The following is a 27,474-nucleotide window of genomic DNA, read 5'->3' as shown; positions in this document are numbered from 1 at the left end:
AAGTTAAATGGAGAGACTTGATAGGATATCAATCACGGGGTGTTTAAAGGCTTGCACTGCTGCTGAAGTATAATCACCCCAGAGTTGCTTACAACAGGAAACACCATAGTCTGTTCTGATTCCCTAGAAGCAAGACATTTTTTATTGTTCCTGTACCTGGTTATAATGCGATGTCCACATAGGGAAAAGCCATGAATACTACAGGCAATCTCAAACAAGGAGATATTTAGGGGACATGAATCTTCAAGTCAAACTTTTAAAATGCCATCTTAATAGAAGCATGTTAAAAGACCTGTATCTTGAGGTCTGAATTTATTTGATGCAGAAAAATCATCAGCTTTCAAGATATTTCTCTTCCATATACAACTACTGTGTGGCCTTGCCGTTGAGATCCATCTAAAATCAGAGATGTTTTCTTTTTATTTAAGAATCTGTGAAGAAAAGTGTATAAGATCTACTCCTGTTTTGATGTTGGAGTTCAGCTTTCACAGTAGATTATGGACACTGAGTGTGAACTGTAGGAAAATAATAGTAATAAATAGGAGCCAGGAATTTTCACACTGATGCAGACAGAAAGCCAGTGTTGGCTTTAACTGATTCCTCACTATTCAGTGTTTAAGAAATGCATTATTAAATAGTTTACTACTAAACACTGAGTTACAAATACAGGTCAAACAGTTTTCATTCTTGACTGCAAAGCCTGGAACAATGCATTCTTCCCTTGTAAGATGTGACAAATTGCAAGTCAAACTGCAAGCACCTGAGGTTATAGTAAGTTATGTGAAAACGGTTCTTCAGCATGCACACCACAGTTCATACGTCTGCCAGGGATCGGGGGGCCGTGACTTCGCAGCCTGAAAAAGGTGGAGCTGGACTCTGCATGTGTGAATGGATGCTCAGCTGTGACTTGTGTCTCGTGTGCACGTGTAACAGCAGTTTCAAACACGCGCGCGCTGGGGGCAGTGCCAGTGAAATGTCTGCCCAAAGGATAGCGGGACTCAGCAGCGTCCAACAGAAATAATTATACGGTTCACGCCTTGCTCAAAGGAAGCCTGAAGGACAGAGGAGCAGAACAAGTAATCTCAGACCTTTGTACTCAACAGGTTCAGCACATGTGCTGTATGTTGATTCCATTCATTTCCAGTATGGCTTGAATTAATCATGATGTCTACCATTCCTACTGCTCTATGGCCAGGGATCAGGCTAAATTTAGATGAAAGCGTAATCATTAAGGACACTAAGCTTGAGGCTTCAAAGCATTGCCCAGATTGTCAGACATGAGACCAGTCTCTATAGGAAACAGCTCTGTTTCCAGCACATTCTCACCCTACACTGCTTACTACAATTAATCAACATTGGGAGAGCAATTACACACAGCAAATCTGAGAGGGCTGCCTAGCTACAATAAAAAGAGGTGGTAGGAAGTGTCTGTCCATTAGTGCTGTTCACCTGTCAGAGCTCTTCCCCATGCCTTGCAATCAACACAGACAGCAAGGGGTCAGGTTTAGTGAACCTGAGAAATCTTGGGAGTTCAGGGTTTGGACATAAGAGCCCTGATGCTCATTCAGAACTTTCCCAACTAACTGGTAAAGATTATTACTGGATCTGCTTAGAGCTGGTCCCATTTCTTACTTTTGCCATGGTCCCAAAGGCCCTGAGGTCCCATCACCATCTGACTTATCTCCAAGGCTGGCACTGGAGAGTCTGTTAGAACCCCCTGCAGATTTGGAGTGCAGAAGAATATCTTTCAACCAAAAATTTAAAGGCCTTATGCTTTGTAAGGATTTTCCAGGGAAGCAGAGACCAAAGTTCTAGGAAAAAAGAGAATGACAGCTTACCCTAGCTAACTTTTCCCATGATTGGGCTGGATTAATTCTACCTTTTATTTGAAAGGATCAGTGCTTGCAGCTGTTCTGCTAGCTCAGTAGTAGATTTTGCAGACAGGTTTTCTGCCTGCTTACGTACTACTACTATCTAAACAGTCACTTGCAAATTACTCCTAAAATATCTTTACTCCCTCAAGTAAGAAACCAAACTTTTTGTTATGACAGAGCGCGGCAGAGTGGCTTTTATTGCCTCTGGAATGCACAATTTGCCTGCTTTACCTCCCTGAAGCATTCTTGAAAAAAGCAGATCCAAACATCCCCAGAATGAACACCAGATCTGATGAAGCCCCTGCAGAGGAACCTGCCCCCCAAGTGCATGCTGAAATTCACCCCAGGCTCAGGGGGATGCCAGGTCTGTGCCCAAATGTATATACTGCTTACAGCATTCCTTGCATTCCTCTCTGATTGCTAACATATGGACCCTCACTCCAGAAACTTCTGTGGCTCCAGCACCTTCCTTTCAGCAAAGCACGGGACAGATCTGCAGAGCAGTGGCACGCAGAGGCTCCTGTGCTGAGCACTTTCTGGGGACATCTGCCGGGCTGTAGCACAACGTGGCACTTTGGAACCAGATTCTGGGAATTTCCTTCCTTGAGTCACACCCTGAATGTGGTTTTGAGGTCTGAGGGGGGCTAGTTCCCTGGCCTTCAATCAGATGTCTGCAAGGCACTTTGTTAACGATGGCTTGCCTACAGATGGGTAATAACGGGAAAAAAGCTCTGCGCTGTCTCTAGCAATGGTCACCTGAGACATTAAGACTTTATAAAATCCCGCTAATTTTCTGCATCTTACATACAGCCCTAGCAAATCAGCCTTTTTAAAACTTAACATCAAGCCTCGGTTTTGCTCCTTTCCTTGCAGGTTTCTCTTTAGCTGGTGTTTCTGAGTAGGATGATCACATGCAGATGGGCTGCTTATACAGTCAGGTGCAAATGGACACCCACGATCACTTTTGGAGATCTGGAGCGCAGGCCAGTGCCAGTTCACACACTGCTACTTGCATTAGAAACAACTGGAAACAACAGGCAGACCTGTTTGCGTGGGCAAAGCCTGCCATGACTTCACATGACTCCCACACCTCTGGTGACCTGTCCCAGGCCAGCAACCTCTTTTACATCATCTGCTACTACTGAGAGGGTTTTGGGTCTGCTGTCTTTGTATCTGCCCTTCCAGTAGTTACCGACTGGGATTAGATCCCTCTTTGACTCCTCTTCATTAAACTAAATCAGCCCAGCTCCCTCAGCCTCTCCTCTAGAGGACATGTGCATCAGGCCCTAACCGTTTTGTAGCCCACTGCTGGTTTCTCTCCGGTTTCTCCAAAGCTTCTTAAACTGGTGGCCCAGAACTAGACACAGTATTCCAGCCACAGTCTTGCTAGTGCAAAGTAGGGGGAATAATATCTTCCTTTGACTTTTTGGACTCTCCTAACCTAGCCCAGGATGTGGCTTGCTTTAATCACAGTGACAATGACTAATGGCTCATATTCAACCCGGTGTCCACCATAACCCCCAGCTCCTTTTCAGCAGTACAAGCCAGAGGAGAGAATGGTACAGAAGAGCAGTAATTCCCTTCCAGAGAGTACACGACACCATTAACTACCAGTGTTTAGACTCAAATAGGAGGAGAGTTTGCTGTGCAAAGCCAGGTGCTGCAGAGTAGCAGAGCAGTTGCAAGCAGCATCATGCCCTGAATATATCCTTCAGGGATTACCAGGGAGATATGGAATTGCTTTCTGGAAACGTGACTGTCACTCTGCTGAATCCTCCATAGTTTGTTTCTGTGTAGTGTTTGTTCAGAAACCTCAGCCACTTAGTCCTTCCCCCAGAGCTTTTCAGGTTTTTACGTTGAAGGCCTGAGATGGGAGAATAAAACAGTGGTAACGCAGTTCCTGGATTCCTGACTCTACCACTGTGTAACTTCCTGATGTCAATGAAGTCCACAAAAAAACCTCAGCAATTTTCCCTGACATCCAAAACACAGCCTAAGAAAAACTTAATATAATTTGTATTGGAGAGAATACTTATTTGGTTAACAAAAACAGTAACACATTTAATTGCACTTCTGGGAACAGCCAGGGGTAGATGGACTCTTTGGCAATGATGTTGCTATTTGCTGCTGTGAGATTTAGTTTCTGAGCTGCATCCTGTAAGATTTCTCACACCAAAGCAGCAGACATTGCGAGCATGTTGCCAGTTTTCTCTAGGTATGCGGGGCAGTGAGGATCCTTCAGTAAAAGCACCATTCAAAATGGGAAATACTGCCCAATTTAGATCAGAACTCGGCTCCCAAAACCCAAAGTATTTAAGGGAAGCAGAGAGAGACTTTCATTGCCTTTCATTGTGACTGGGTTTTTAAGAGAGCAAATAACTTTTCAAGAAGGAGGAAAATCACCAGCGATGTTCTCTTACCTCCAGCTGAACCGCAGTTGGGAGAAAGTTGTCCATTGGAGCATGTGCACATGTTTGGCCTTGAACAAAACCCATCACCACAAGAATTCCTGCAGATTGCTGGAGGAAGAGAAGGAGACAGTGATTAGCACAATGTGCTGTGCTCTGAACTTACAACATGTTCTTGGCTGCCAAAATGGTGTGAATTCATTTCTTTCTAAAAAGAAGAACCTGGGGAGGAAGCTGTGGAAACCTCTCAAAGACCTCAGCCCGGGCAAAGCAACAGTGAGAAGGACCCACTCATACATGCGGAGACATCTTCCTTTAATCACAGACTGTGGCATGTCCTGTTATCACACTGCTTTTGCCCCCAGCAGAGGATGGGGAAGGGGTGACACATTTCACTATTTCTGCCTGCTTTGAAAGTTTCTCAGCAGAGACAAGTGACCTTTGCATTGGACCAGGTTGTTCTTTTCCTTGCAATTTCTGTGTTTCCATGAAGTGTTTCCCAGCCCACAATCTGGCTTGAGGTAACTTACTGCTACTAAAATGCATCTCATGTTGGGTGAGGGGATGAGACTAAGTCAGCCAGAGATGCATTGGAAGGATGCCTTCATATCAGTCCCTACTTCTTGGCTGGGACCCCTGCTAATCTCTTCCCCTTCCTGTGCCATGGGAGCCAAGAGCATAGCTGGCAGTATTGTTCCACCTGTGTAAGCACAGATTTTATTAGAGTCCTGTGAAAGTATCTCATCTCCATGTGTTTTATAAATACAATTACAATACCAGTTCCCTGAGGACGGTGAGCCCAGATGGCACATTTTACAGGTATGAGAAAAGTCAGCAGACAATCCTGAATGTCACTAACCCCACGTGCCACTGAGCAGCTATCTGGCTGCGAGTTCCTTAACCCTTCACTGTAACCGGTATCAAATCTATGCCTGGTGTCCTCAGCGGGGTGTCTGCTGTCCACAGAGCAGCGGATTTCCTGAGGTGAGGAGGAGTGTGGATTTGCCAGTTTCTTCTCGTGGGGAAAGAAGAGGACACAGGACTCTGGATCTCACTATCACCACACGAGGCTGAGGTGAAGTCTGCTGCATTTAACTCTTGAGTCTTCATGCTTCTTTATTTCCCCTCTCTTTTTTTTTTTAAACTGACTAAATTATCACTCTCTGACACTGGTTATTCATTGTGTGAAATGGCACAAAAGCTGACCCCATCATCCAAACTATACCAGACATCCTCTGCTTTAAGAGGAGAATATCTGCAGCTCTGGGCTCAATTTTGTGTATTTGAGGTCCCAGACAATGGTGTATTAGGAAACACAGGGCATTTCTCCCTAAGACGGCTGAGTTTTCAGCCCTGAAGGTAGAATTACTTCTGAAATAAATGACCTTTACTATGCAGGTCTCACTAAAAGAACCCACTGTTTTCCTCAGCTTGAAACTTCCCACTGTGAATTATTTCTAGGAAGTTTTGGAGAAGGGCATTTACATACAATGCCAAGTATGCAGAAGAGTCATTCAGAAATCTAAAATACCAGGAGACACAAGCACACCATGAGGCTGTCTGCTGTTTGGTATGTACAAGATATGGTTAGTGTCTCCAGGACACCATGTATTTCCTGTATCTCAATATGAAGCACGATCAAATTCAGGGACAATTACCCCAACTGTCTCCAGTGAGAACCATATTTATTTACTCTAGTGTTGACTTTTACTTCCCATAGAAGCATCCTCCAAAGGATGGACTGACTCCATCTCCCCATAGCTCATGTCTTTGCCCTAGAGACATGGGAATCATCAGCTGCAGGTCCTATCCCCCTTAATGGATTTTACATGCGTAAATCAGTACTTTTTAGTAAATTAATGCTCTGCTCCAAATAAGGACAACTGCCTACGGAAACAAAGGTGTGACCTATCTAAAACAGCGTCCTGCTTTAGAAACAGGCCATTGAAAGGAAGATGCAAATTCCTGCATGTGGACACCTTCTCATGACAACACATTCGCAATGTCAGCAACTAGGTGTTGTCCTAGCAATTAAGTAAATCATTTCATCTACATGAGCAGCTCCAAAATAACTTTCTCGGGAGTCGCCAATAGCTTTTGTTTGAGGCTGATCTTCTAAAACAGGACCACAGGCTGTCAAGCAACAAGGAACACAGTGGCAATCTGGCAGGAGATAAAAGGCCATGTATTAAATGGGACCAATTGCAACCACTCTGTTTTAATCAAGGCTAGCAGAGATGAGAACTCCTTTACTGACAATAACTACTCCTGTTTCAGTGGATTATGAAATGTTTTGTCGCTCCTCGAGTGCGAGATGTGTATTCCTCCCCACATAGCAGTTAGTTCACATGGTGCCCTTACCAGGAAAATTGATACTCACGGACAATGCACTGGTTCCCTCCAGGCAGCGTTTTCCAGCCCGGGCAGCAGTAGGAGTGGAACCTTGAGCCACAAACATTGGGTCTGAAAATTAAAAACAATTTTTTTCTTCTGTTTCTGTGTAGTACTGTTGGGTAAATCCAGAATGTACCATTGCTGTATGAGAGCACATTGAGCAGCCTCCTGCATGACATTTCTCTGCCAAATTCCATCCCCTCACTCCGAGTTTAAACAAGCCATGTTTTTTAATTCCCACCAAAAGGAGTCACCAAACATTATTTTAATAACTGACTTCTGACTTGCCCGTGCAGAAAACACCAATTAGCTACACACTTGTGTGAAAGGGACTGAGGGCACATCTGACACTGCCGTTGTTTAAGCCAAGATGCCCAGTGCTGGGGTCATGGAGCTCAGGACTAGAGCTGAGCAGATGGAGCTCTCACTGCCCATCACTGGCTTCCAGCCTATCTGATGGCTTGTATGAAATGTATTGTTGTCATCTCCCAGCGACAGGGACAGGGATGTCCAGTTGGTGGACCAGTGACTATGTGCCATCATGGAGAAGTTTTTTTCTGATTCTTTGGCAATACGGACTTGCCTGGAAGAAACTCTAGAGTTGCTTCTGCTGCTGGAGAGAGGGACCTGAGAAGGGGCAGGCAGGGAAGCAGATCTAGCCCTGGACTGGTCCTCTGAGTAAGGGGAATTCACATGGCAGAAGGCCACCAAAGCTCTGAACACTAAAACAGCTTCCTTCCCGGGGCCCATAACACCCAGTCTATGTCTCGCTGGGAGCAGCATCTCCAATGCAGAGGTTTGGGGAGTGCCGGGATCTGGGAGCAAAATCAGTGCAACAGGGCCAAGAGAGGACCTGCACTGAGCTGTCCAGGGATGCAGAAGTCTGACGGGAGCTGAGGCAGGCTGACAGGCATGATCGAATCTGGAGGGGGATGCTGAATGAGGGCTGGTGGCCCTGTGCTAGGTAAGACAGGGAGGTAGGCCAGGGTGTATGCTGAGCTAGGAGCTAGCTAGGTGTGTCCATTGCAGGGGAGGTATGTTCCCAGGAACATGCTAGGAGCTGAAGCCAGCTCCGCCCCACACACAGGCACATCTCAGGTGCCTAATGTTGAAATGACTTTTCACACAGCCCTAGCTCGGACTACTCCCACTAGACTTCATCATCCCCCCGATGCACATTCCTTATATGTGAGCAGCACTGTCTCTCTTCCATTCATTTTTCTCCTAAATCCCCTTCTTTACCCCTTTTTATGTGGTTCTAGGACCCAGTGGAGGATGTGTTAATTTAGCAGCTTTCTGAGGGTGCAAAGGACCAGGAGTTGCATGGAAGGCCATTGTAGAGGCAGCCTGGAAGTCTTTAAAAATCATTGACACAATTAGCAAATTCCTGCACCCTCCAACCTGTCATTCAGACAGACCAGTCATGGTTTTCTCTGCTTTCATTTGATTGTTTGGTGGTTTAATCAATGTCACATACCAAAGAAGGCAAGAGATCCTGCCCACGTATAAACTTCAGCACGGCATTTTCACCATGTTGTGTCAGGCTACACATCCACAAATGAATTAACTGACTTTCCAAGAAAAACTGCTGAATGAAACCACGAAAACCACAAGCCCATGCAATGTCCATACTCTTCTGATTCTGCCAAGTGTGGAGTCACGCCTCCCCTAGCAGAGAAGCCCAGACTCTAACAACGGATCAAACAGTCAAGGGAAGGGGCAGCAGAGATAAGTGTAGACAGAGTGTTTATAGACCCCGGCCAGCAAATCACCAGCCTCTTTTGTAAATGCCTGAGGGATCACATCTTTTAAAATAGCAGCAGCATTTGAGCTAAAATCACCAGCAATGGAGTGTACCCTTAGGTAAAGTTTTCCAATGAGTAACCATCCCCACTGTTAAAAGTGTATGCGTTTTGGGAGGGGTCCTGAGTTTATCCAGCTTCTACCTTCAGCCACTGGAGCTTGTTAGAACTTTGCTCAACAGAAGAGTCCTTTATTTACAGTCTCTTCCCCCAGTGCACCTATGCAGACCGTTACATCACTCTAATTTTCTCTTTGAAAAGCAAAAGAAAAGATCGATTTAGTTTTTCAGACTCAATCCTCCAAAATTTCTGGTTTTTATTGCTCATTATGTTACCCTCATGCTAATTTCTATTAATAAAGTTCCACATAAACCACTTCAGCCATTTTCCTGGAGTTGATGATGGACAATTAGCAACTATCATCATCACTGCCCAGACAGGGTGGGGTTATGTGAACAAATCAGGTCTGGCATTTTCTGCGGTGCAGTTTGGGATGGTTTCTGCAATTTATTTCATTGTGAAGTGCATCTCCACAGCTACATGCATATCACAGCTACCTGGAGAAGCATCTCCAGTTACATGATGCCTCAGCACGGGAGAAACTGCGTGGATGCGGCAGACTGCAGCAACAACAACGTCTGATTTTCAAAAACTCCAAAAGCATGGGTTTGGGTTTGTCTTTTTTCAGTTTTGGTTCCCCGAAAACCTGTTAAATCATCCCTGACCTTCAATTACATCAACGAATTCATTTTATTTTCCAGGGAACGTTCTCCTTTATTTCCCTGTTGGTTCATAACAAGCCTGCTGCTGGCTCGCGCTGCTGCGGATGGCAGCTGTGAGGAAACCACACCTGAGAACGAGCCTCACTTGGCCCTTTTGCAGAGGCCCCGTTGTGAGCTGCCCTCACCCTTCACACTCCCGGGTTGCTGCTTTTAACTAAAACCAGAGCGTCTATGTTAAAAGCCTAACGACGACGCTGTCATTGTTCGTGTTATTGTTCTACCAAAGTGAACCCTCAGCTCCCACCACAACCAAAGTGCTGTTGAACTCTTAGGTAGCCTGTGTCTCCTTCGGATATATTCGGATTTACCTCTGGACGGCTCTGGTTTGTGGAACAAACGCCAAAGGCCTGGGCTCTGTTCGGGAAAACACGCTGCGCCCTGTCACCCAGCTCAGGCCCGACCCCGCTCCGGCCTCCTCGCTCCCAGCACCCCCAGAAACACCACGCTCAGGTCCGACACCGACCCAGGGGCTCAGCCGGGCTCGCCGCGCCCCGAGCAACGCGCGCGAGGCGAGGCCCGTCTCCGTGTCCCCTCATCCCTTCACAACGCCAAGCGGCCACCGACCGCGGCCTTGCAGGGCCCACCTCAGCCAACCGACCTCATCCCGCCCAGTCCCCAGGACCTTAATGGAGGTGTTCGCACTCCAGCAGAGCTTGTCCTACCCGGACACCTCTGCTAGGGTAGGCCTGCCGTTAGCCCAAGCCTTCCTGAACTTGCCTTCGTTTCTGTCTGGAAATGTTGCCCTCTTTTTCTTTTCTTTTCCTTTTTTGAGGATTTTCCCCCCTGGCTGCCATCCTCCAGCTGCGGCTCCCCCCCCCCCCCCCGCCGCGCTGCCCCCCGGAGGGCGCCGGCAGAACCCGGCGTGGAGCGCGAAGGCAGAGACGGCTGGGACTCGGGTCGCCCCGGGCCCCACAGCCAATCCCAGGAGCGCTCCGCAGGGCTCCTCCGCCAGGATCCAGTCCGCATTTTGGCAGGAACCGGTGGCGCCCTGGGGCAGTGCTTGCCCGGGGCCGGGCGCTTCCCCCGGGGCGCGCAGCGAGCGCAGGGGCAGGCGCAGCACCCGTGCAGGTGGCAGCAAGGCGTGCAGCGAGCATGCAGCGAGCATGCAGCGAAGGCACGGCACACGCACGGCACACGCACGGCACACGCACGGCACACGCACGGCACACACACGGCACACACGCTGCGGATGCACGGCAGGCAGTGCTCATGCAGCAAATGCACAGCAGACACACGACCGGGACGCAGCAGAAGCGCAGCAGACGTGCAACAGGTGTGAAGCAGGCGTGCAGCAGACACATAGCAGAGGTGCGGCAGATATATTGCAGGTGCATCCTCCCGAAGTGAATAGAAATTAATAGAAAATAGCCCCAGGGAAAGGGGAACTAGGCACAGTTTGCAATAATGAGCAAAATTGAGTTTGCACTGAGCTGGACTGGGAGCAAAGTCTGAGGACCACACTGTTGAGCGATGAAGTTCCCATGTAAAAGCAATATCAGCTTCTACTCCTTACAGTGACTACTGTGACTTTGGAGATCCCTGAGCAGCACAGACCATGTTGAACAACTTTCCGTGCAGTGAAGGGTACTGCTCAGCTTCCGAGTTTTAATTTTCCCAGGGCACACACTAATCTGGCAGAAAATGTGGCAATTTGTTTTCTACACGCGCTGCATTCGCCCGCTGTCTGCATTGCAGCTGCAGGACAGGGCAGGAGGTGGGCTGTGCTGTCAGAGCAGAGTCCCGGTGCCGGAGTTAAGAGTAGCTGTGGCTGCACAGAGCTGCCTGGGCCTTAATTTACTCCGTCTCCAACTGTGGTTTGACAATATCGTAAAGTCCTTAGGGATCCTCGTACTGGATATAAAATGTTGTCAATAGCTGACGCACAGCACAACTCAAATACTCATTCAGTCTGCTGTTCAGATTTGTTCTGACAAGTTAACTTTATAGTATCGGACATTATCCTGCGTTAAGTGCCTCTATCAGCACCACTTTAACTGCAGCTGGGTCAAGCATCAGTATGGGATCTGAGAGCCCACGCGGTCTCTGCTGTGCGATCTGGGTGAGCCAACAGAAACGACACCCTGCCCTGATGCCAGATCTCGACTCCTTCTGTATTACTGGATGCACAGATCTGACATTAATGATCTTCGCACCCTGGCCTCAGCTTACTTCAAGCCTAGGTGAAGATTAAAGAATATTATCTAATCATTTTGTTAAAAAAGACTAAGAGGATTTTGGTCAAAATCAGTGATGGAAGAGGCATCTGGCATCAATCTCATAGACTAAGAACAAAGAGGAAGTTGAATGAAATCGATAATGAAGTGTGTATTTTCAACAGTGGTGACAAGTACCAAATGTGCGAAGGTGGAGCTGGGAGCTCTCTCTAAAACACATTTAGTGAAGGATTTAATAAGCTCTGTGCAGGGATCCCGGGAGAGGGATCCTGGGCACCCTGTAACATAGCAGGCTAAACTGTAAGATCACAATTGTTCCTCCAGGATTCAACCTTTATCAGCATATGCTAAAAATTAGCAGAACTTCAAAACAAAACATGGGGAGAACCCATTTCAAACGGGTTGAAATTAACTGTGTCACAGAAATGACTGAGAAAGAGAATGAAATCAGATTCCAAAGACCTCAACAGAGAGAACGCTGCTTGGCATGAAAAATAACCTCTTCAGCAAAGCTGAGACACAAATGCTTTTTAAAGTGAATAGCCGTTTTCTTGATCCTGGGAAATGCAAGCTGGAAACAGGCTCTCATCAGCAAGAGCGTGCGGGAGGAGGGAGCTGAGGATGGCTTGCAGCGTTCCAAAATCCACTCACACCGGGAGGAAAAGCCCCCAAACCCTTTGGCTAAGCTGGGCAGAACTTGCTGGCCACTGGGAAAATAACTTCATCCAGGGGAAATTAGGATTTTACCAGGGGATTCAGCATATTCTCATGCTGGAAGACTTCACTACAGTTCATCACTACGGGCCAATTTCCTCCTTTCCTTGCTAAGTGGGGTCTCTTGTCCAGCACCTGAGTTTTCCCAGTCCCATCTCTGAGCTGTGGCCCTCAGAGTTTGTCCTTTCCTTCCAAACCCTTCTCCCGAGTTTGTCCCTTTCTTTGAGCCTGCCTGGAAAACGCAGGGACCTTCATGGTTGTGCTAGCGAGGAGCTGCCTGAGCATGGGGACCTGTCCCTTGCCTCTCGCAGTCCATCCTAATCCCCCTCCTTGATACAGCCTAAAGCGTCTTCCTGTTATGTGGACACGTGTCCTCGGTGTTGTGGTTGTCTCCTGAGTGCTGCTGCCTTTCTGAGCTCTTCCCCGTTCGCTGGGAAGGGAAGTCTGAGCTCGGAGAGTCCAGCCAGGATTTGCTGTTCTACGTAACGATTCACGACGCTGGTTTGAGTCTCTTGGCAGGGGTGGAGAAGCCAACATTTTACATCACTTGCAAAGCTCTGCTTTCCTCAGGATGGCAAGAACAAGTGGAGGAGACAGAGTAGGTAGTCTCAGAAATCAGTATTGTTTTGTTTTCTTTGAACCAAGACTTCGATAATAAAAATATGGCTTGCACTTTGGTCAGACCCAGTCCTGATTTTCTTCACACAGATATAAGTCAGGCAGCCAATCAAAGGCAAATTCTTCACTCTCTGTTTCAAGCACAACGCTTGGTAAAGACCACGCTCCTGCCCTGCCAAAGCACAGTTGTGCAGCTCTGTGCTAGGTCTGGAGCCCGCTGTTTTATTGGTGAGCAGCAACTTCCCCAGCCTGGTGGTTTCAGGATCAGAAGTACTCCAGCTCATTTATTATACGGCCACAAAGCTGGTCATCAAGAGACAGGAGACTTCTTCCATGATACAGGTCCTCGAAAGTAGGTGTTTGGTCTGCCTGCTCTCCTGCTGAACAGAGTCGTCATGGGGGAAAGCTATAATAGGAACAGATCACATCCTGGGCTAGATGAGGAGGAGCATGGCCAGCATATCGAAGGGAATTATTTCACAGAATCACAGAAGCACAGATTTGTTAAGGTTGGAAGGGACCTCTGGAGATCATCTGGTGCAACTCCTCCCATTCAAGCAGGGTCAGCTGGAAGGGGTTGCCCAGGACCACGTCCAGTCAGGTTTTGAATATCTCCAGGGATGGAGACTCTTCACCTGACCGTAAGTTGGAAAGGAAGGTGTGTGCCTTCCAGCTGTGCTACAGTAAAGATCAGGGTGTACCAGTAAGAGCTTTTCTGCTCAGGAAGATGGGCTGGGACAGCCTACCACTGACGTGATGAAACTGCAGGTCAGTCAAGGCACCGATGAGCTGAGCCGCATGTGAGTTACTAGCTCAAGCTCCCCTTTAAAAAGACAAAGATTAGGGAGAGAAGCTGCAGCAGTATTTCCACCTTCCTCCCATCCCTACAAGAAATGCTGCCTGAGCAAATGTCCTGCATCTCTAGCAGCATAGACCTAGGTGAGCAGGAGATTCCCAAGACGTTTCCCACCCTCATCTGTCTGGCCGTGACATCCAAAGCCAAATTCCAGAAGCATTTTTTTTTTTTTCCCAGTGGAGTTTGCTGCAAGGCAGGAAGCTGTGATTCACCCCGACTTGCAAATATCCTGTTCCTCCCCCAGCGAGCGCTGGACGTGCTCTTACACCTGCAGCTGGGTGTTTCGTTTCCATAACTCACTCTTGCCCCATGGGAAGGGTAGTCTACAATTACACCATTCCTGGCACACGCAGTTGAAATGGTGCTAAATACATCCTCTTGTGCTTGCACACCATCTCCTAATTTTAGGAGCCCATTAAGCTTGCCCCATCTTCTTCTCAATTTTCCATCTATTCTTCTCCTCTTTGTACATTATGGGTATCTTAAGAGACATGTAAATCTCTCTGCTGCTCTACCAACACATCCAATCTGGGCTGCAGCAATTTTGACATCTTAAATGAGATGAATGTAAGCCCCGTGGGGCATGGAAAGAGACAGGTTTTGCTTATAGCCCCCACCTTCCTTGTCTCTGGTTTTCATTTTTTTCCTGTTCGCCAAATTTCAGTTTAGAAATATTTAATGAGGAAATCAAATCATCCAGCAATAGGTTTGGCCAATTTTCAGTGCACTTCTGCTTGTTCGGTTTTATGAATGGCCGTCACCACAAATATTGCTGTAAATTCATCAACCCAGTGACAATTCATCTAATTCCAGGCTAGTGAGAATTTCTGCTTTGATATCGAAGAAAGCAGGGCTGTCTGCTAGCCACAGAAGAGCTATTTTAAGGATGAGATGTGGAAGCTTTTATTAGGTTATTTGCTCTTGCAGCTTGTTCTCTTTTAGTGAAATTCATGCCTGTGCAAAGAGCCAAATGAGATGAGTTTGTATAAATACAAACACTACATTTTCTAGTCTTGTACAACTCAGGCTTGTGACTGTTCCAAGGAAGATAGTTCTGCCTCTCCATCAAGCCGGGAACTTTTCCTATGATTCAGGCTTCTTTTTGATCTTAGATGGATTCTTTGCTAGGCCCCAGGGATCGTTTCTCACAATAACTGGGGAACATCGTTATGGGCTTCAGTCACCGTCGGCCTCAGTGGAGCTCACTAAGGGGGCAATAATTACTGACAAATGCGATAGCGGTTTTGGTCACATGTCCCACACCCACGAGTATCTGGTATTGTCTCATGGCAGAACAGATTTTTTGGATATGACTTTTGGATCCTTGGCCTAAAGGGAAGTATATCTGTGTCCTCTTAGTTCTCGGCTCATCCAATCCCCGAAATGTGCAGAAACCAGTATTTCTTAGAGTGATTTGTCTGTTTTGCAAGCCTAGGACTGTGCTATGGGTAGTTTCACTGTATACTTCCCCAGGGCTAGGCATGTTCATGCAGTGGATATAGCTTGAGAAGTAGTTTGCAGATGAGAAAGCAGAGCAATACCGCCAGAGAAGCCAGCTGTTCCTATCAGAAATAAATACGCAGAGGGAGAAATATAGCAGGCAGCGCTTGTTTTAATGTGAGGATATTGATTCAGTCCTGCGAAGGAAGTACTTAATTTCTCCCACCTGAGAAATCCTACTCTTGTTCTGCAAAGCAGCCCAGCTTATGTTTAGTTTTTAGGAATGAGTTCAAGTCTCAGGGATTTCAATTTATTTTTGGTTCTAAGGATTTGTTTTTAAAGGTGCAGAGATGCCAGCTTTCTGTTAACACCAGTAAAGCCACATACCTTAAAACTGGCAACAGCTGCTTTGTTGGGTGAGATTGGCAGTAGACAAGTATTCACATCCTGAAGTTGTTTGCTGAGCCGAGCAATGGATCACTCTCCTAAGACGCTCAGCAATACCTGAACTGAGGCAGACGTTGTGTCACTGAGGTTTGAAAGGGTTGGCTACTCTTGGGAGGGTTTGTACCCAGCAAACCCTGAAGACCGTTCCAGGATGGCCCTGCTTCAGGCTTTGTCCAGCACAGTCATGCGAGGTCTCTGCCCCGGGGTGGTACCTGCTACATGGAGATGCAGAGCCGGAGGAGGCAGGTGAGTGGCCCCCACATCAAACATACTCAAATAGAGGCTTCTCATCTAGGTGTGACAGCAGATGCATTTTTCTCTGATCTCACCAAAGTGCCATACTTAGGATATCTTCCACATTTCTGTTGGAAACCCTTTACTTTTCCTGGCCGCTTGAGGATCAGCTGCAGCCTCCATCTCCATCCCCAGGGATAAAAGTGGTGTGCAGCACTCGAAGTGGCACACAGCTTCCTCCACAAATCATGGTACCATTACTGGTCTCGTCTTGTCTGCCTAGCGATGCAGGCCTGGCCTCTGCTTGAGCCTAAACCTGCTCATAGTTCAGACTGAGTAGCTGGGACTCAGAAGACCTTTATGTTAGATCCTCAAAGACGGCTAAGACTGACTTTTAAGCTTATGGCATATATACTCTAGCAACCAAACTGGAGATACCCTTGAGGTGACGGCATGGTCAGGCAGTTCTGGAACAGGGAATTACTGCAACTCAGGACCAACTGCTCATTAGACTACTCAGAAATGGTTGCAGCCAGGTAAAAGATATCCACAGTAGAAACCAACAGTGAACGGCCTGTTTGCATCACAGTTTCTTGGGGAGGAGAATTTACTCTCCCCCAAGAGGATGAGGAACCAGGAGATTCAAAGAATATTGTAGAGAAAAGGAAAGGGAGAGAGGCTGTTAAACTGCCGTTGTCCTCTGGGGAGGGCGAGGAAAAGCCAGTGTAGCTCAAAGCTGAACTGAAGAGATTCTGAAGGAGAAGCAGGGTGGGAGCAAAGCACCAACCAGCAGTGCAGGTCTGGAGAACCAGGGGAAGATCTGGGGGAAACCAAAATTACTCCCTACGCAAGGATATCCACCACAGCTCTCCTTAGGGAAACGGGGGGGTCTGGAAAGAAGTGCAATAGTACATCACTGTGCTCCTGCTCTCAGAGCCAAAGGCTGGCTCTTGCCAATGTAGATTGTTTTAAGTGGAGCCTTTAAGGAAGGAAGCCTTAATTTAAATAATTACGTTAATCCCTGTTTGCATTTTTAGCTCTTTTTCCTAGATAAAGGGACTAAAGATAGCCTTGACACCTAATTTAGCACTTTCTTTAATTAAGCAGAAGCATGCATGATATCAATATGTACCTTTTAAGTGAGCAATTATGCAGTTTAACATGAAGTTATTTGGGTGCTTATTGTTTTCACTTTTATTATATTAGAAAACAGGAAGAAATGAACTCATTTTTCTAGGTGGTTATTACATTCCTACTTCTAGTTTATATTAAATTCTCTTTGGACTGCAATTGAAACAAAATCATAACAGCATTAAAATCTAGCAATAAAACAAAGTTGTTTCAAATTCACCTGATACGTAACAGTTCTGATGCTTTGCATTCACAACTGATTTAGTACTCGAAGGAAGTATTGTCACGCTATATCACTCTAATAAGTGCGATGGTGTTTCTTGCTGCTAGTCACAGTCACCGCCTCTAAGTAAATCTCATCCGCTCAAAGTGTGCTCTGTGCTTACAGTGGCTCTGTGCTCACCTCCTCACTCCACGTAGGACCCACGTTCAGGTAACCGAGCCGTGCAAAGGGCAGACGTGTCCCTGGGCTGACGGGAGCATCGCACGTGCAGACTGGAGGCCCTCCAGCACAGGCCTCGAGGCAGGACCACAGATAAAGGGTGCACGTGTTTACGGGCTGCACTGTTGTCATTTCTGGCATACAGCAATAACCTTAGCAATAAACTATGGCAGCAGCAGATCATTAAGAGATAATTTTGCCACAAAGTCCCCCCAAACCAGTTTTTAACTCAGCAACTAGGAATAGGCTCTACTGCACAGATTAACACTGTTATCTCTCAAAATCTGTGGGGTTAAATAGACAAAACATATAAAGGTGAGAAAAGGCATATTGCAGGAGACCAGAGCCACGCTCATAATGATACGTCTATTTTCTTTTTACTTTGCTTAGAAGTAGAAAAGAGCAGGTTTCTTTTGCTTATGAAAGGGTTACATAAAGTATTGCTCCATCCCCCCACCAGAAAACACTACATCTCACTTTTTTTTCAAGCATTGTCCCATTATGGAGACCTGGAAAAAAACATGAGCCAAAAAGAAAGGTTTTTCTTTTCAGTAAATTATCCCAAATTGCCAAAACTGCCCTTTGGCTGTTGGTACCTGTTTTTATGTAAATGCCATGGCATTAAAAAAAAAAAGTTTTTTTTCTTATGAGTCATCTCATCTATGGAAAGGACACTAGGTTAGGTACCAATTTTCAGCATGACAAGCAATGTAATCAAAGACTTCTTCCAAAAATCTCTCTCCTGTTTCAGAAAGACAAGCCTATCTCTACAGCAAGTTTAGCTACAAATTACGATTAAAGAGAGAGAATGAAATAATTTTAAAAGAATGCATAGCTATTCCTCAGTTTCATAAAAGGAATGAAGAAAAATGTAAGGAAAGTCTTACAAAAGAATCTATATAGCTTTTGGAATTCATCTACTTTGGTTAGTGCTGAGTTCAAGCCCAATAATGCTTGCAACTTTTTTTAACAATGAGTGTCCATAAAATCTTTTATTATATTCCTTTTATTTCTCAACAGTTCTTTTTCTTTCCCTTTATTTAGATCTTCATCTATTTTGTATGAATAATGGTAGGGAAAGTCTTCTCTTATCTGTGTAAAATTAAGTTTAAATCCTATAAATCAGCAAGGAATTATAGAGAAGACTTAGATTAAAAATGCAATTGATTTCCAGAAACTGCACAACAGTTTCATTTGGAAAGCAGCAATAGCAGCTCTTCCATCCTTTTTCCTCCTTTAATTCTTATATAAATCAAAAATCCAATTCTTAAAGCTTCCAAACAAAACCCCTATATCTTCTAGTCCAGATAACTGTTCGCCGTGCTAATACCTTCCTTCATGTTTCCTGGCAATAACAAGAGAAACCAGCCCAGAAGTCCAAGATCAACCATTTCACAATATAAATCAAGATACCAGGGAAATCTGGGAACAAGAGTTCAAAGTCAGAAGTCTCCATCTGTCGCCTTCATTTTGTTCCTGCTGTTGTTAGGTTTGCAATATCTGATCCCTGACTTTATGGCTAAATATCAAGGTTTACATGTGTGGCATACGTGGCCCTGGAAGCAGCCGTGATGTGCTAAAGAGGGAACTGGCGCACGCTAAAATACGCTCAGATTGCAATGCTGATGTCTACTCATCTTAACAAGCCTTGCGGCCTGGATGTTCCTCCCAGGGTAGGAATGAGGTGGGAGAGAGGAAGAAAACTTTGCTAGAGTTTGTCCACGCTCTTCCCTGACATAGTCTTCCTCATTGTTTCTAGGAGGAGATGTGTCTCGCCAAGCTGCCTGCTGAAGATGGAGAGTCGCATAAGAAAAACGGTATTTGACATGTGGGCAACCACAAGCAGCATAGGCAATTCCGGGCAACAATTTTTAATAAGTACTGCAGCCCACTGTTACTTTTTCTATACATGTGTGTTTTCAAGGTGCTTTTCTACACCTTCAAGGTCAAGTAAATGATTTCTTTGTAAGGCATGAAAGCTGAGCTTCTCCTGCATCTTAAAGGCCTCTGACTTGAGGGCTTTGAGGAAATCAATACCTCTTACTAGACCTACAGTAGCAGCAGAACTGGTAACACTGCATAACAGATTTGCTGACTACCATTTCGGACTTATTCTTTTTAATGAAGTCAACTAAAATGTTGTCTTTGAACTTAGGAGGAGCAGAATCAAGCCCTGAATCATGAAACGTTGGGCAGTGATGGCACTGCTTGGGTACTGCTGATGGTACTGATGGTACTGCTAATAATCCTTGTACTAAGATGCCTGTGGAACTGCAATGTCAGGGACTGACTGTGTTTAAAATGCTGCTGGGATTCATCTGCTCTCTGTGCACATCTCAGAGTGAACTGATAACGTGGTGAAGCTGGTCTCTGCTTCCTCTACCATTAAACATCACCACAGTGTCAGCTCCAGTTTAAAACTGGTGCCATGTGGCCCAGAACCACAGTCCATGGCTTTCCCTTTCTGCTGCATCTGAACCTCCAAGCTTGGGTGTCAATGGAGCCTCTATCCACACCCCAGCACCTCCTCCTGTGCCGTTCTTCTGCAGTGTCCCTGTGCCGCTCCTCTCCCTTCTCCAGCATGGAGCCGGCAACTAAGAAGACGTCGGAAGTCGTGAGCTCCCCATATTCCTGATTCCCCACAATTCATTTAGACCCATTTCCATCTCTTGTGCAAGTCAGAGAGCCTGAAGACATACGATAAACACCCTTCTCCCCCAAACAGCCTCTCGTCATCCATCTTCTCAATTGCAGTGGCCATTTCAGAAGTAATGGGCTTAACATAATTCATTGTGTTTAACCTCAGGCTATAGCTGAGCCTTTATTCTGACTTGAAAAAACAGGCAGCCATGAACCTACAGGAAACCATATTGCCAGCACACAGCTCAGCTGGCTGCAGACTAATCATCTTTTCTTTCCCTTTGTTAAACACATTCTTGCTCTTGGAAACTGTTCAAAAGTTCATTAAACTAATAATCCCATTCAAATCTTGCCTCATAAATGGATTTGTCAGTGTTGTTCCTTTCAGAAGACAGTCACTTTAAATTGTCTCTATTTTAATGGGTTTAAGGACAGATTAAATCATTGCTTTGGCCGTGATTTATCACTCCATATTACTTTAATAGTTGTTATTTGTAATGGCATTGGTGAATCACAGGCTTGTTTGTTTTGCATTTATTTCATGTTTTTCCCTTTATTAAAGGAGGCTGGGACGGTAACAGAGCTCCAAGTGACTTTTTCCAACAGAAACATATACATTCTTTCTTCCTGCATTGCTGAAGCTTTTTTTGCCAACCAGCACTCACTGCTCCAGGTCGTCTACGCAGTCCTTTCACCCAGCTAGTTCACCCCGCAGGTCAGCAAGGAGAGCTCACGGGGGTCACCACAGGGTTATTATAAAGCAGTTTCTCACCATGAGCTCTGTGACGTTAAATGATTCTGTGTATTTCTATTAGTACTAATTGACTAAGAGTTCACATTAAGTCACTTGTCACCAAAAGAGAGCAGATGTCTTGTGCTGCTCCCATAACACACAAGCTCTGATGCCCTGAGCTTACTCAAGGCTTTCCTGGGAAACCCTCAGAGTTATCTGTACTGCAGGAAGCTGTGCTTTGTGTTCAGAAGTAGGAGATACTTAAGAGAAAAGGAACACTGAATAAATGTTTGGGTATTTGGTTCTTCCAGAGTTGGTAAAACTTTCCCACGTAGCAAGCTGGAAGGACCTGGAAGGACATCTGAGTCACAGCCCTCCAGTTCAGCAGAATCTCTCCCAGCCCAGTCTTTTCTAGGCGGGAGGACACCAGGTGGGATCCCATGTCCTTGTCCAAATTGTAATGTAACACAGTTTAGAGATGGGGAGAATATACGGTTCACTCAAGAGAAAAGGAGGCACATACAGGAACAAATGATAGAGCAAAAGCCAGATCTAGCTTATCAAGGTAGGTGGCTTTCCTTCGTGTTGTCTCATGCATGTATGCCTGTCTGTCTGTGCAGTATAATCTTTGCTGTATTCCACTTTGGGAGCAAAAACATTTCTACCATGGACAAAATGAATTACAAACAGCACATTAACATTGTAAAAGGCTTTGCAATCTGGCAGGATAGAAGGTCTCAAGCTTAGTGTATAAAGAAAAATACTTTTTTTAACTTGCATTGGCAAAAAACTGATTACGAGGAACATGTAAAACATGGTTAGGGACAGTCCAAAGGCCCTGAGCAGGTTTCCACCTTATTTAATTTAGTATTTCCAACACTAAATTAAAAACAAACAAACCAACAAACAAGCCTACCCTTACTTACACTTAGACTTGCACCAAGATAACTCACTGTTCATTTGCTTCTTTTGTTACTGCAGCGCTAGTCTGTGAGTAAACCAAACCTAAAATTATGACTTCTCTGGTTTCCCCAAAGAAGGGTACCATATGCAGTTAGATTTTACAGCAGCGAGGAATTCTGATGTGTTAAAGTTACAAAACCTGGGTCAGGCAAGAGGTTGACCCAAAACTGGAGCTCTCTAGAATTGTTTCAGCGCACAGCAGAAGGATGAGGGACTAATACCATTTGGGAAGTCTACAAAGAAAATTGCTGGGTCTAGGACTCTGCAGGAGATGGCTGCCAGGCCCAGCTACAACATTGCAGCTGGTGACATCTGTAGCTGCTTTCTGAGCCCAGTAAAACATCCCTTAAAACATCATTCTTCAACAGATTTCTCATCTCAAGTGGTTTTATCACTGCTTGGAAAAAAGAGATTTGAAAGAGCTCAATAGCTGAAGGGCTAGAAATCCTGAAGGGGAGATTTGGATGCAAAACCTAGGAGATGGTTTGGGTCACTTGACACAGAGCATGGAAGTGCCTTGGGCAGAAGCTCCAGCCATTCTGTGATTTGCCAGCTCTCCCTGTGTTGCCCATCGTGATTCCACCCTTTGCAAAGAGACTGCTCTCCCAAGAGCCAAGAAACAATGATTTTTCAGTTGTCTTAATTTACGGTTGCACAGACTTCCTTAAACAGACCTTGCACTTATCCCTCTGGGGCTTTCTCTCTGCCTACAGCAATTGCTTCAGAGAGTGTTAGGAAAGCAGACGAGAAAATGAAAGAGGTAGCAGTGTGGTCCTTAATTCTCAGCAGGAGACTGGGAACCAGACACTTCAGGCCTGATTCTGACGCTACCACAAACTTTGTGTGTGGCCCTTATGAACTTACAGAACTGCTAATTTGGTATTGCATTATTTACATGTTGGCTAATGTCTGAGGCTTTAAAGTAGACAAAAATTTTCAGAAACATTTCTAACCTGGGAATTTGGGCTCCATTTTTAAAATGTACTTGGTATTTGGAGACTTCAGACTCACCAAAAGTTAAAAGGATTTAAGCTGCTAAGTCATTGTTGAAAACATGATCTGGTCACCTATGTCACTGAGTTCTAGAAACGGCCCGCATCCCCTTCAGTCAAAGAGATCTGGGATGTTTTATCTCAGGGATGAACACACTCAAAGATACCTGAGAGAAGCACAGGCAAAGGACACACAGGTCATGCTGTGGGATACACAGGGGTACCTCACCCATGAGTGAGTTAATAGCTGCTTTTGGTAGCTCATTTTTAAAAGACTGAGTCCCAACAGAGCAGTCACTGTCCACCTTTTCAGAATCTGCAACCCTAGCAAGTGGCCATGCACATTTGAACTGCAAGAGTAAACGCAGCCAGCCCCACGGTCCTGCCCCGGCAGCTCTACCGCCAGGATCTGTGTTCCAGAATCAGTCCAAACACTGCACATCTGACTGTCTGGGTGGACTGCATGGCACTCCATCCCATCCGAGCAGCATTCCCCGGCAAGTTCTGGAGGACGCTGGTGCAGCCCAGACTGCGCGTGGAACACGTTCTGCTTTGATCCTGCCCGCTGACACGGGAACACCTTCCAGGAACTACAGCCAGGCAGACTTAAAATAACCCAGAATTGGTGCTGGGGCCAGGGACCATCCTGAGAGCATGAAAACACAGCTAAGCCGCAGCACAAGCTGGAGGCTTGTCTAGCCGAGCCCTGTCTCCCTCCTTGGGTGGGAGGCCCTCACAGGTCCAGCTCTCACACCCATTTGTCTGGGGGTGAGGCTACAAGCCACAGCTTTAATTCACAGCAGGAAACTCAACGTGGACACCAGCCCATCAGAAACAGTACAGAGAGCCACCTCCCCTCCAGACCTCGCCCATCATATGAAGGCAGCCATCGGAGGCAATAAACTCTCAGTACAGCCCTGAGCCTCGACGGGTAGCAGAGAGCTGAAGGTGACCCCAGGGCCAAACCTTGAGTTACCAGCGTCCCTAGTAATGATGCTGGAAGCCCAACCACAGCCATCACTCCGTGTAAACGCCCAGCAGTCTTCCTGCAAGCAGAGAGGATGCTGATGGCTTTTCACAGCCCTGACAGGTGAGCCCTAAGGTGCTCTGATCCAGCGATCAAAGCGGCACACAGCAGTATGCAGCACCCAACTCACATGGGAGATCTGGGTTCTCTGCCTGCTTGTCTATCCCCTACGGCATGACCTTTCCTCCCACCCTAAGTCTGCAGAGCAGATTCCCTCTTGAGCTCAAGGAAAAGATATAAAAGCCAATTCTGTAAGCAGGTCTCTATGTGCTATGATAATAACCCAAGTTCTGCATCATAAAATAGAAAAGAACATTAAACGTACCCTCGTAAAGTGTCTTGGCCTCTTCTTCTCACTCTGTTTGCTGGCTGTCTTTCCTCATAGCCTGCAAATCTGTCTGTCTGCAAGTCCCCTTCATATTGACCCCGGGCTTGTTCCACATACAAAACTGCTGTACATCCCAGCATGAACCTTGCCAGCCATAATACCCCCATGGTGGCACGGATTCCTTGGTTCCCCTTGCTGCCCTGAAAGCTTCTTCCAGCTGGAGGGTCCCTGCTGCCTTGGTGGAGGATGGGTTTTGGCAGCAGCCCCTAAGTGCCAAGATGCCGTCCTGCCGTTCCCCTTCTAGAAGCAGAGATAGAGGAAAAAAGAAAGAGAGAGAGAGACACAAGTGTTCTTAAGGGCTTTCACATTTTTAAAATGATTGCTCATCCCAGCCTGCCCCTCCCCAGAATTAATACAGTGAGGTCATAAAATCGCACCGAGTTTGGCTCCTTGTGCATGCAGCCAACATGCTCACACTCTCCTTCCCTACCACGTCATTGCCAAAGACTTCCCTTCCCAAGAGCTGGAAACCAACAGAGGATCTCCAAGAGTCATGGTTCTGCCCTTGCATTCTCTTTCCCGCCCTCTTGGTTGAGAAGCAAAGTGACCAAGGAGTGTGTGTCCTCGCTGGCCTGCCCAGGGTAGTGGGTTATGATACGAACTTCAGCACAGCACCTGGGTTCAGCGGGGCAACATGAGACGCGGGGCCATGAAGCAAGAGGAGACCAGCTCTTTAAGAAAGAGCGGATCCTATTTATGGACCTCAGATACCTGGTATCTCTTGCTGACCGAGCAGAGCGGTCACAGGGAGTGCTAATAGCACATCAGGGGTCACGGTGCCAGTGCTGGGGTGAGGTGAAGCCTCCTGGGAGGGCCCCTGAGCTGGGGCAGGCAGCTGGGCATGGGAGGCCGTGGAGGGGAGGCGGGGTGCAGGGTCCGAAGCCTCTGTGAAGGGCAGAAGCGGAGCTAAGAGCAGGCCAAAGGACGCGGCAGGGAAGACTCTCGCCCCTGCCGCTGCGGGTACACCTCCGCACTTCTCCGAGTGCTCGTGCTCTGCAACAAAGCCTGTGACCTGGGCCAGAGGTGGGCAGGGACCAGGTCTAGGGTTTTGGCCCAAATCACACCACAGGTCCTCAGTCCCTAGAGACTTTCCACCCCAAGCAAGTCCATGCAGATCATTCCTGATGAACATGAACCCTTCCTGGGGAGGAGAGGGGCACGACCCTTCCCCTTCCCCAGGGAGGCAGTGACACAGCAGAGAGGGTCGCCAGGAAGCGGTGGGCAGCCCTTGGACCCCGCTGTGGGCCAGCGTGTGGAAAGCAGGGTGGCAGGGCTCAGAGGGGAAGCTGGGGTTCAGCTTGTGCCGTAGGGTGCCAAGGGGACAGGGAGCCCACGCCGGTCTCCGGAGCAGCTTTATTTTAGTCATTCCGGTCCTCCTGGGTCTAAGAGGTCTCTAGCCTTTGGGGGCAAAGAGAAGAGCCCCAGGCAAGGGTGAACCTACTGGTCCAACACAGACCCAGGTATGGGAGTGCTGGAGGAAGGGGACTTCAGGCCCTCAGAACTTGGTGGCCATTCTGCGATGAGTGAGACAGCCCCGGGGCTTGGACCAAGGGTGCTAAGGCTGGGCAGAGCGTGCCAGGGACACGCGGGGCTGCGAGGCTGGGCTCGGGCTGGGAGACCACGGAGGCTACGAGAGAGCCGGATTAAGAGGCTCTGTAAAACAGATCACAGAAGAACTTGCTCCCCAAAACGTACCCCCTTCTCCTGCCTCTTCTCCTTCCTCCCCCAGCCCCCACTGCCCCTCCCACTCCCCAAATCTCCCAGCCCTGCACTGGCATGTGCAAATGAGCGTTCAGCTGCGCCGCTGCCCACCCCCCTCCATCTGGAGCTGGGGGACCCTTCGCTCAGCTCTCCTGGGCGGGGGAGGTCGAAAAGCATCTCTCACCTCAAGACCCCAAGCGTGCTGCTGCGGGGAGGAATCCTCACAGCTCTCCCCCCTCCACCCAGACGGGAATATCTGCTCCTCGTGAGAGAGGCAGAGACGCCGAGTCCGCTCCTGCGGGGAGGGACGGGGCCCCCGAGCCTCCCCTAACTGTCCCCCCTGCTTTACCACAGCAGCACTTTCCAGTTCCAGCCCAGCCCCAGAGCAGGCAAAAATCAGCCCAGACAAGGCAGAAAATGTGTCTGAACCAAAAAAGAAAAGAAAAAAAAAATCCTCGCAGTTTGAGAGCAATGTCCCAGCTGGGAATCTCTCAGATCTGGAGGGCATGCATTTTTCAGGCTCTAATATTTCAAATGCAGTGAATGAGAAAGACAGAGTGGGAAGGAAAAGGCAGGGCTGGGAGCAGAGGCAGAGACAAAGAAACTGCCCTTCCTGCAGCCTTGCGAGCTCTGCTACTTCGCTACACACGCCTGTCTGCTAAGACGGGGATACGATTATCTCCAACGAGACAAAAGGGAGCGTTTCCTCTGCTCCCGGAGCTCTCAAGGTAGCACGCACAAGTAAAAGAGGTCGTAAAAAGCATAAAGTTTTACACTTGAGGACGTTTGCAGCCTTCGTGCAGAAATTTAAACCGAAGAGACTCCAGATGCATCCATTTCCTCACCGAGAAATTAGAGCCATGACAAATGATCGATACACAGGCACGTACTCCGAGAGCGTTAACACGAGTCTTACTCAGAGAGTATGGAAAAGTCATTTACACCATCAGAAGAGAGTTTAAAAAAAGACTCAGAAATTATTTTCAGCTCAGAGAAATTCCATCAAACACTGTTTGTAAGAAATACATTGACAAAGCAAAGAGAGAATCAATCACTGAATCAGACTTAAAACTCATCTGCAAGTTTGGAGGGGATCAGCAAAGACATTACAAAACCATGCCATTAAGTGTCCAAATTAAATTAATCAAAAAATGTTCAAAACACAATAAAATACAATAAGGCAGTTAAGCAATTGCAAAGTCAATTACAGATAAAGAGAAAGAAATCAGCTCTTAGCTATGCGGGTCTGGATTTAGTCTGAAACTGTTTAAATACCTTTATGTCCTGGAACTGGTGATGTGCCCAGAGCTCCTTTGTTTAGTGGAGATCTGGGCAGAAAAGAAGGGAATAAAACCCTCACCCTTGAAGGAGAGAAAAAAAGGTACAGCCTAATCCAAATTGGACAGGGGGAGGGCCTTGCCGCGGAGAAGGGGTGCAGGAGGAGTGGGAGTAGCAAGAGGACAACCCTGCCGCATTCTTGAGCCAAAAGTTTTTAACTTCAAGGAGGGGTTGGGCGGGGGGAGAGGTTGGGTTTAGCGAGAGACATTTGAATGCAGACACGATTATCACCTAGCCATTCCCTGCGAGCCGAGGACTCGCGGGGTTCAGTTCATTGGGGAACGTTTTCAGTTCAGCGGGATGCAGCGACTGCTTGTCCCAACTTTGCGCAGGACCCGCAGGAGGCGGATGGGCATTAATACAGTCATTTCGCATC

General features: G+C 47.0%; 1 protein-coding gene across 1 annotated transcript in view; it reads right to left on the bottom strand.

Annotated features, from left to right (window-relative positions):
- FBN3 (fibrillin 3) overlaps positions 1 to 27,211 on the bottom strand; it is a 112,105-nt gene extending 84,894 nt beyond the window's left edge. The window contains exons 1-4 of the mRNA XM_026105397.2: positions 27,036 to 27,211; positions 23,997 to 24,299; positions 6,663 to 6,745; positions 4,295 to 4,393 (exon numbers count right to left, since the gene is read on the bottom strand). Coding sequence (XP_025961182.1) covers positions 4,295 to 4,393; positions 6,663 to 6,745; positions 23,997 to 24,166 — 352 coding nt within the window. The 5' untranslated portion in view covers positions 24,167 to 24,299; positions 27,036 to 27,211. The remainder of the gene's footprint in view (positions 1 to 4,294; positions 4,394 to 6,662; positions 6,746 to 23,996; positions 24,300 to 27,035) is intronic.
- Between the last annotated feature and the right edge of the window lie 263 nt (positions 27,212 to 27,474).

Source organism: Dromaius novaehollandiae, chromosome 25, assembly GCF_036370855.1.
Source record: "Dromaius novaehollandiae isolate bDroNov1 chromosome 25, bDroNov1.hap1, whole genome shotgun sequence".
NCBI lineage: Eukaryota > Metazoa > Chordata > Aves > Casuariiformes > Dromaiidae > Dromaius > Dromaius novaehollandiae.
The sequence above is the reverse complement of the archived record's forward strand: the minus strand, read 5'-3'. Positions and strand labels throughout refer to the sequence as shown.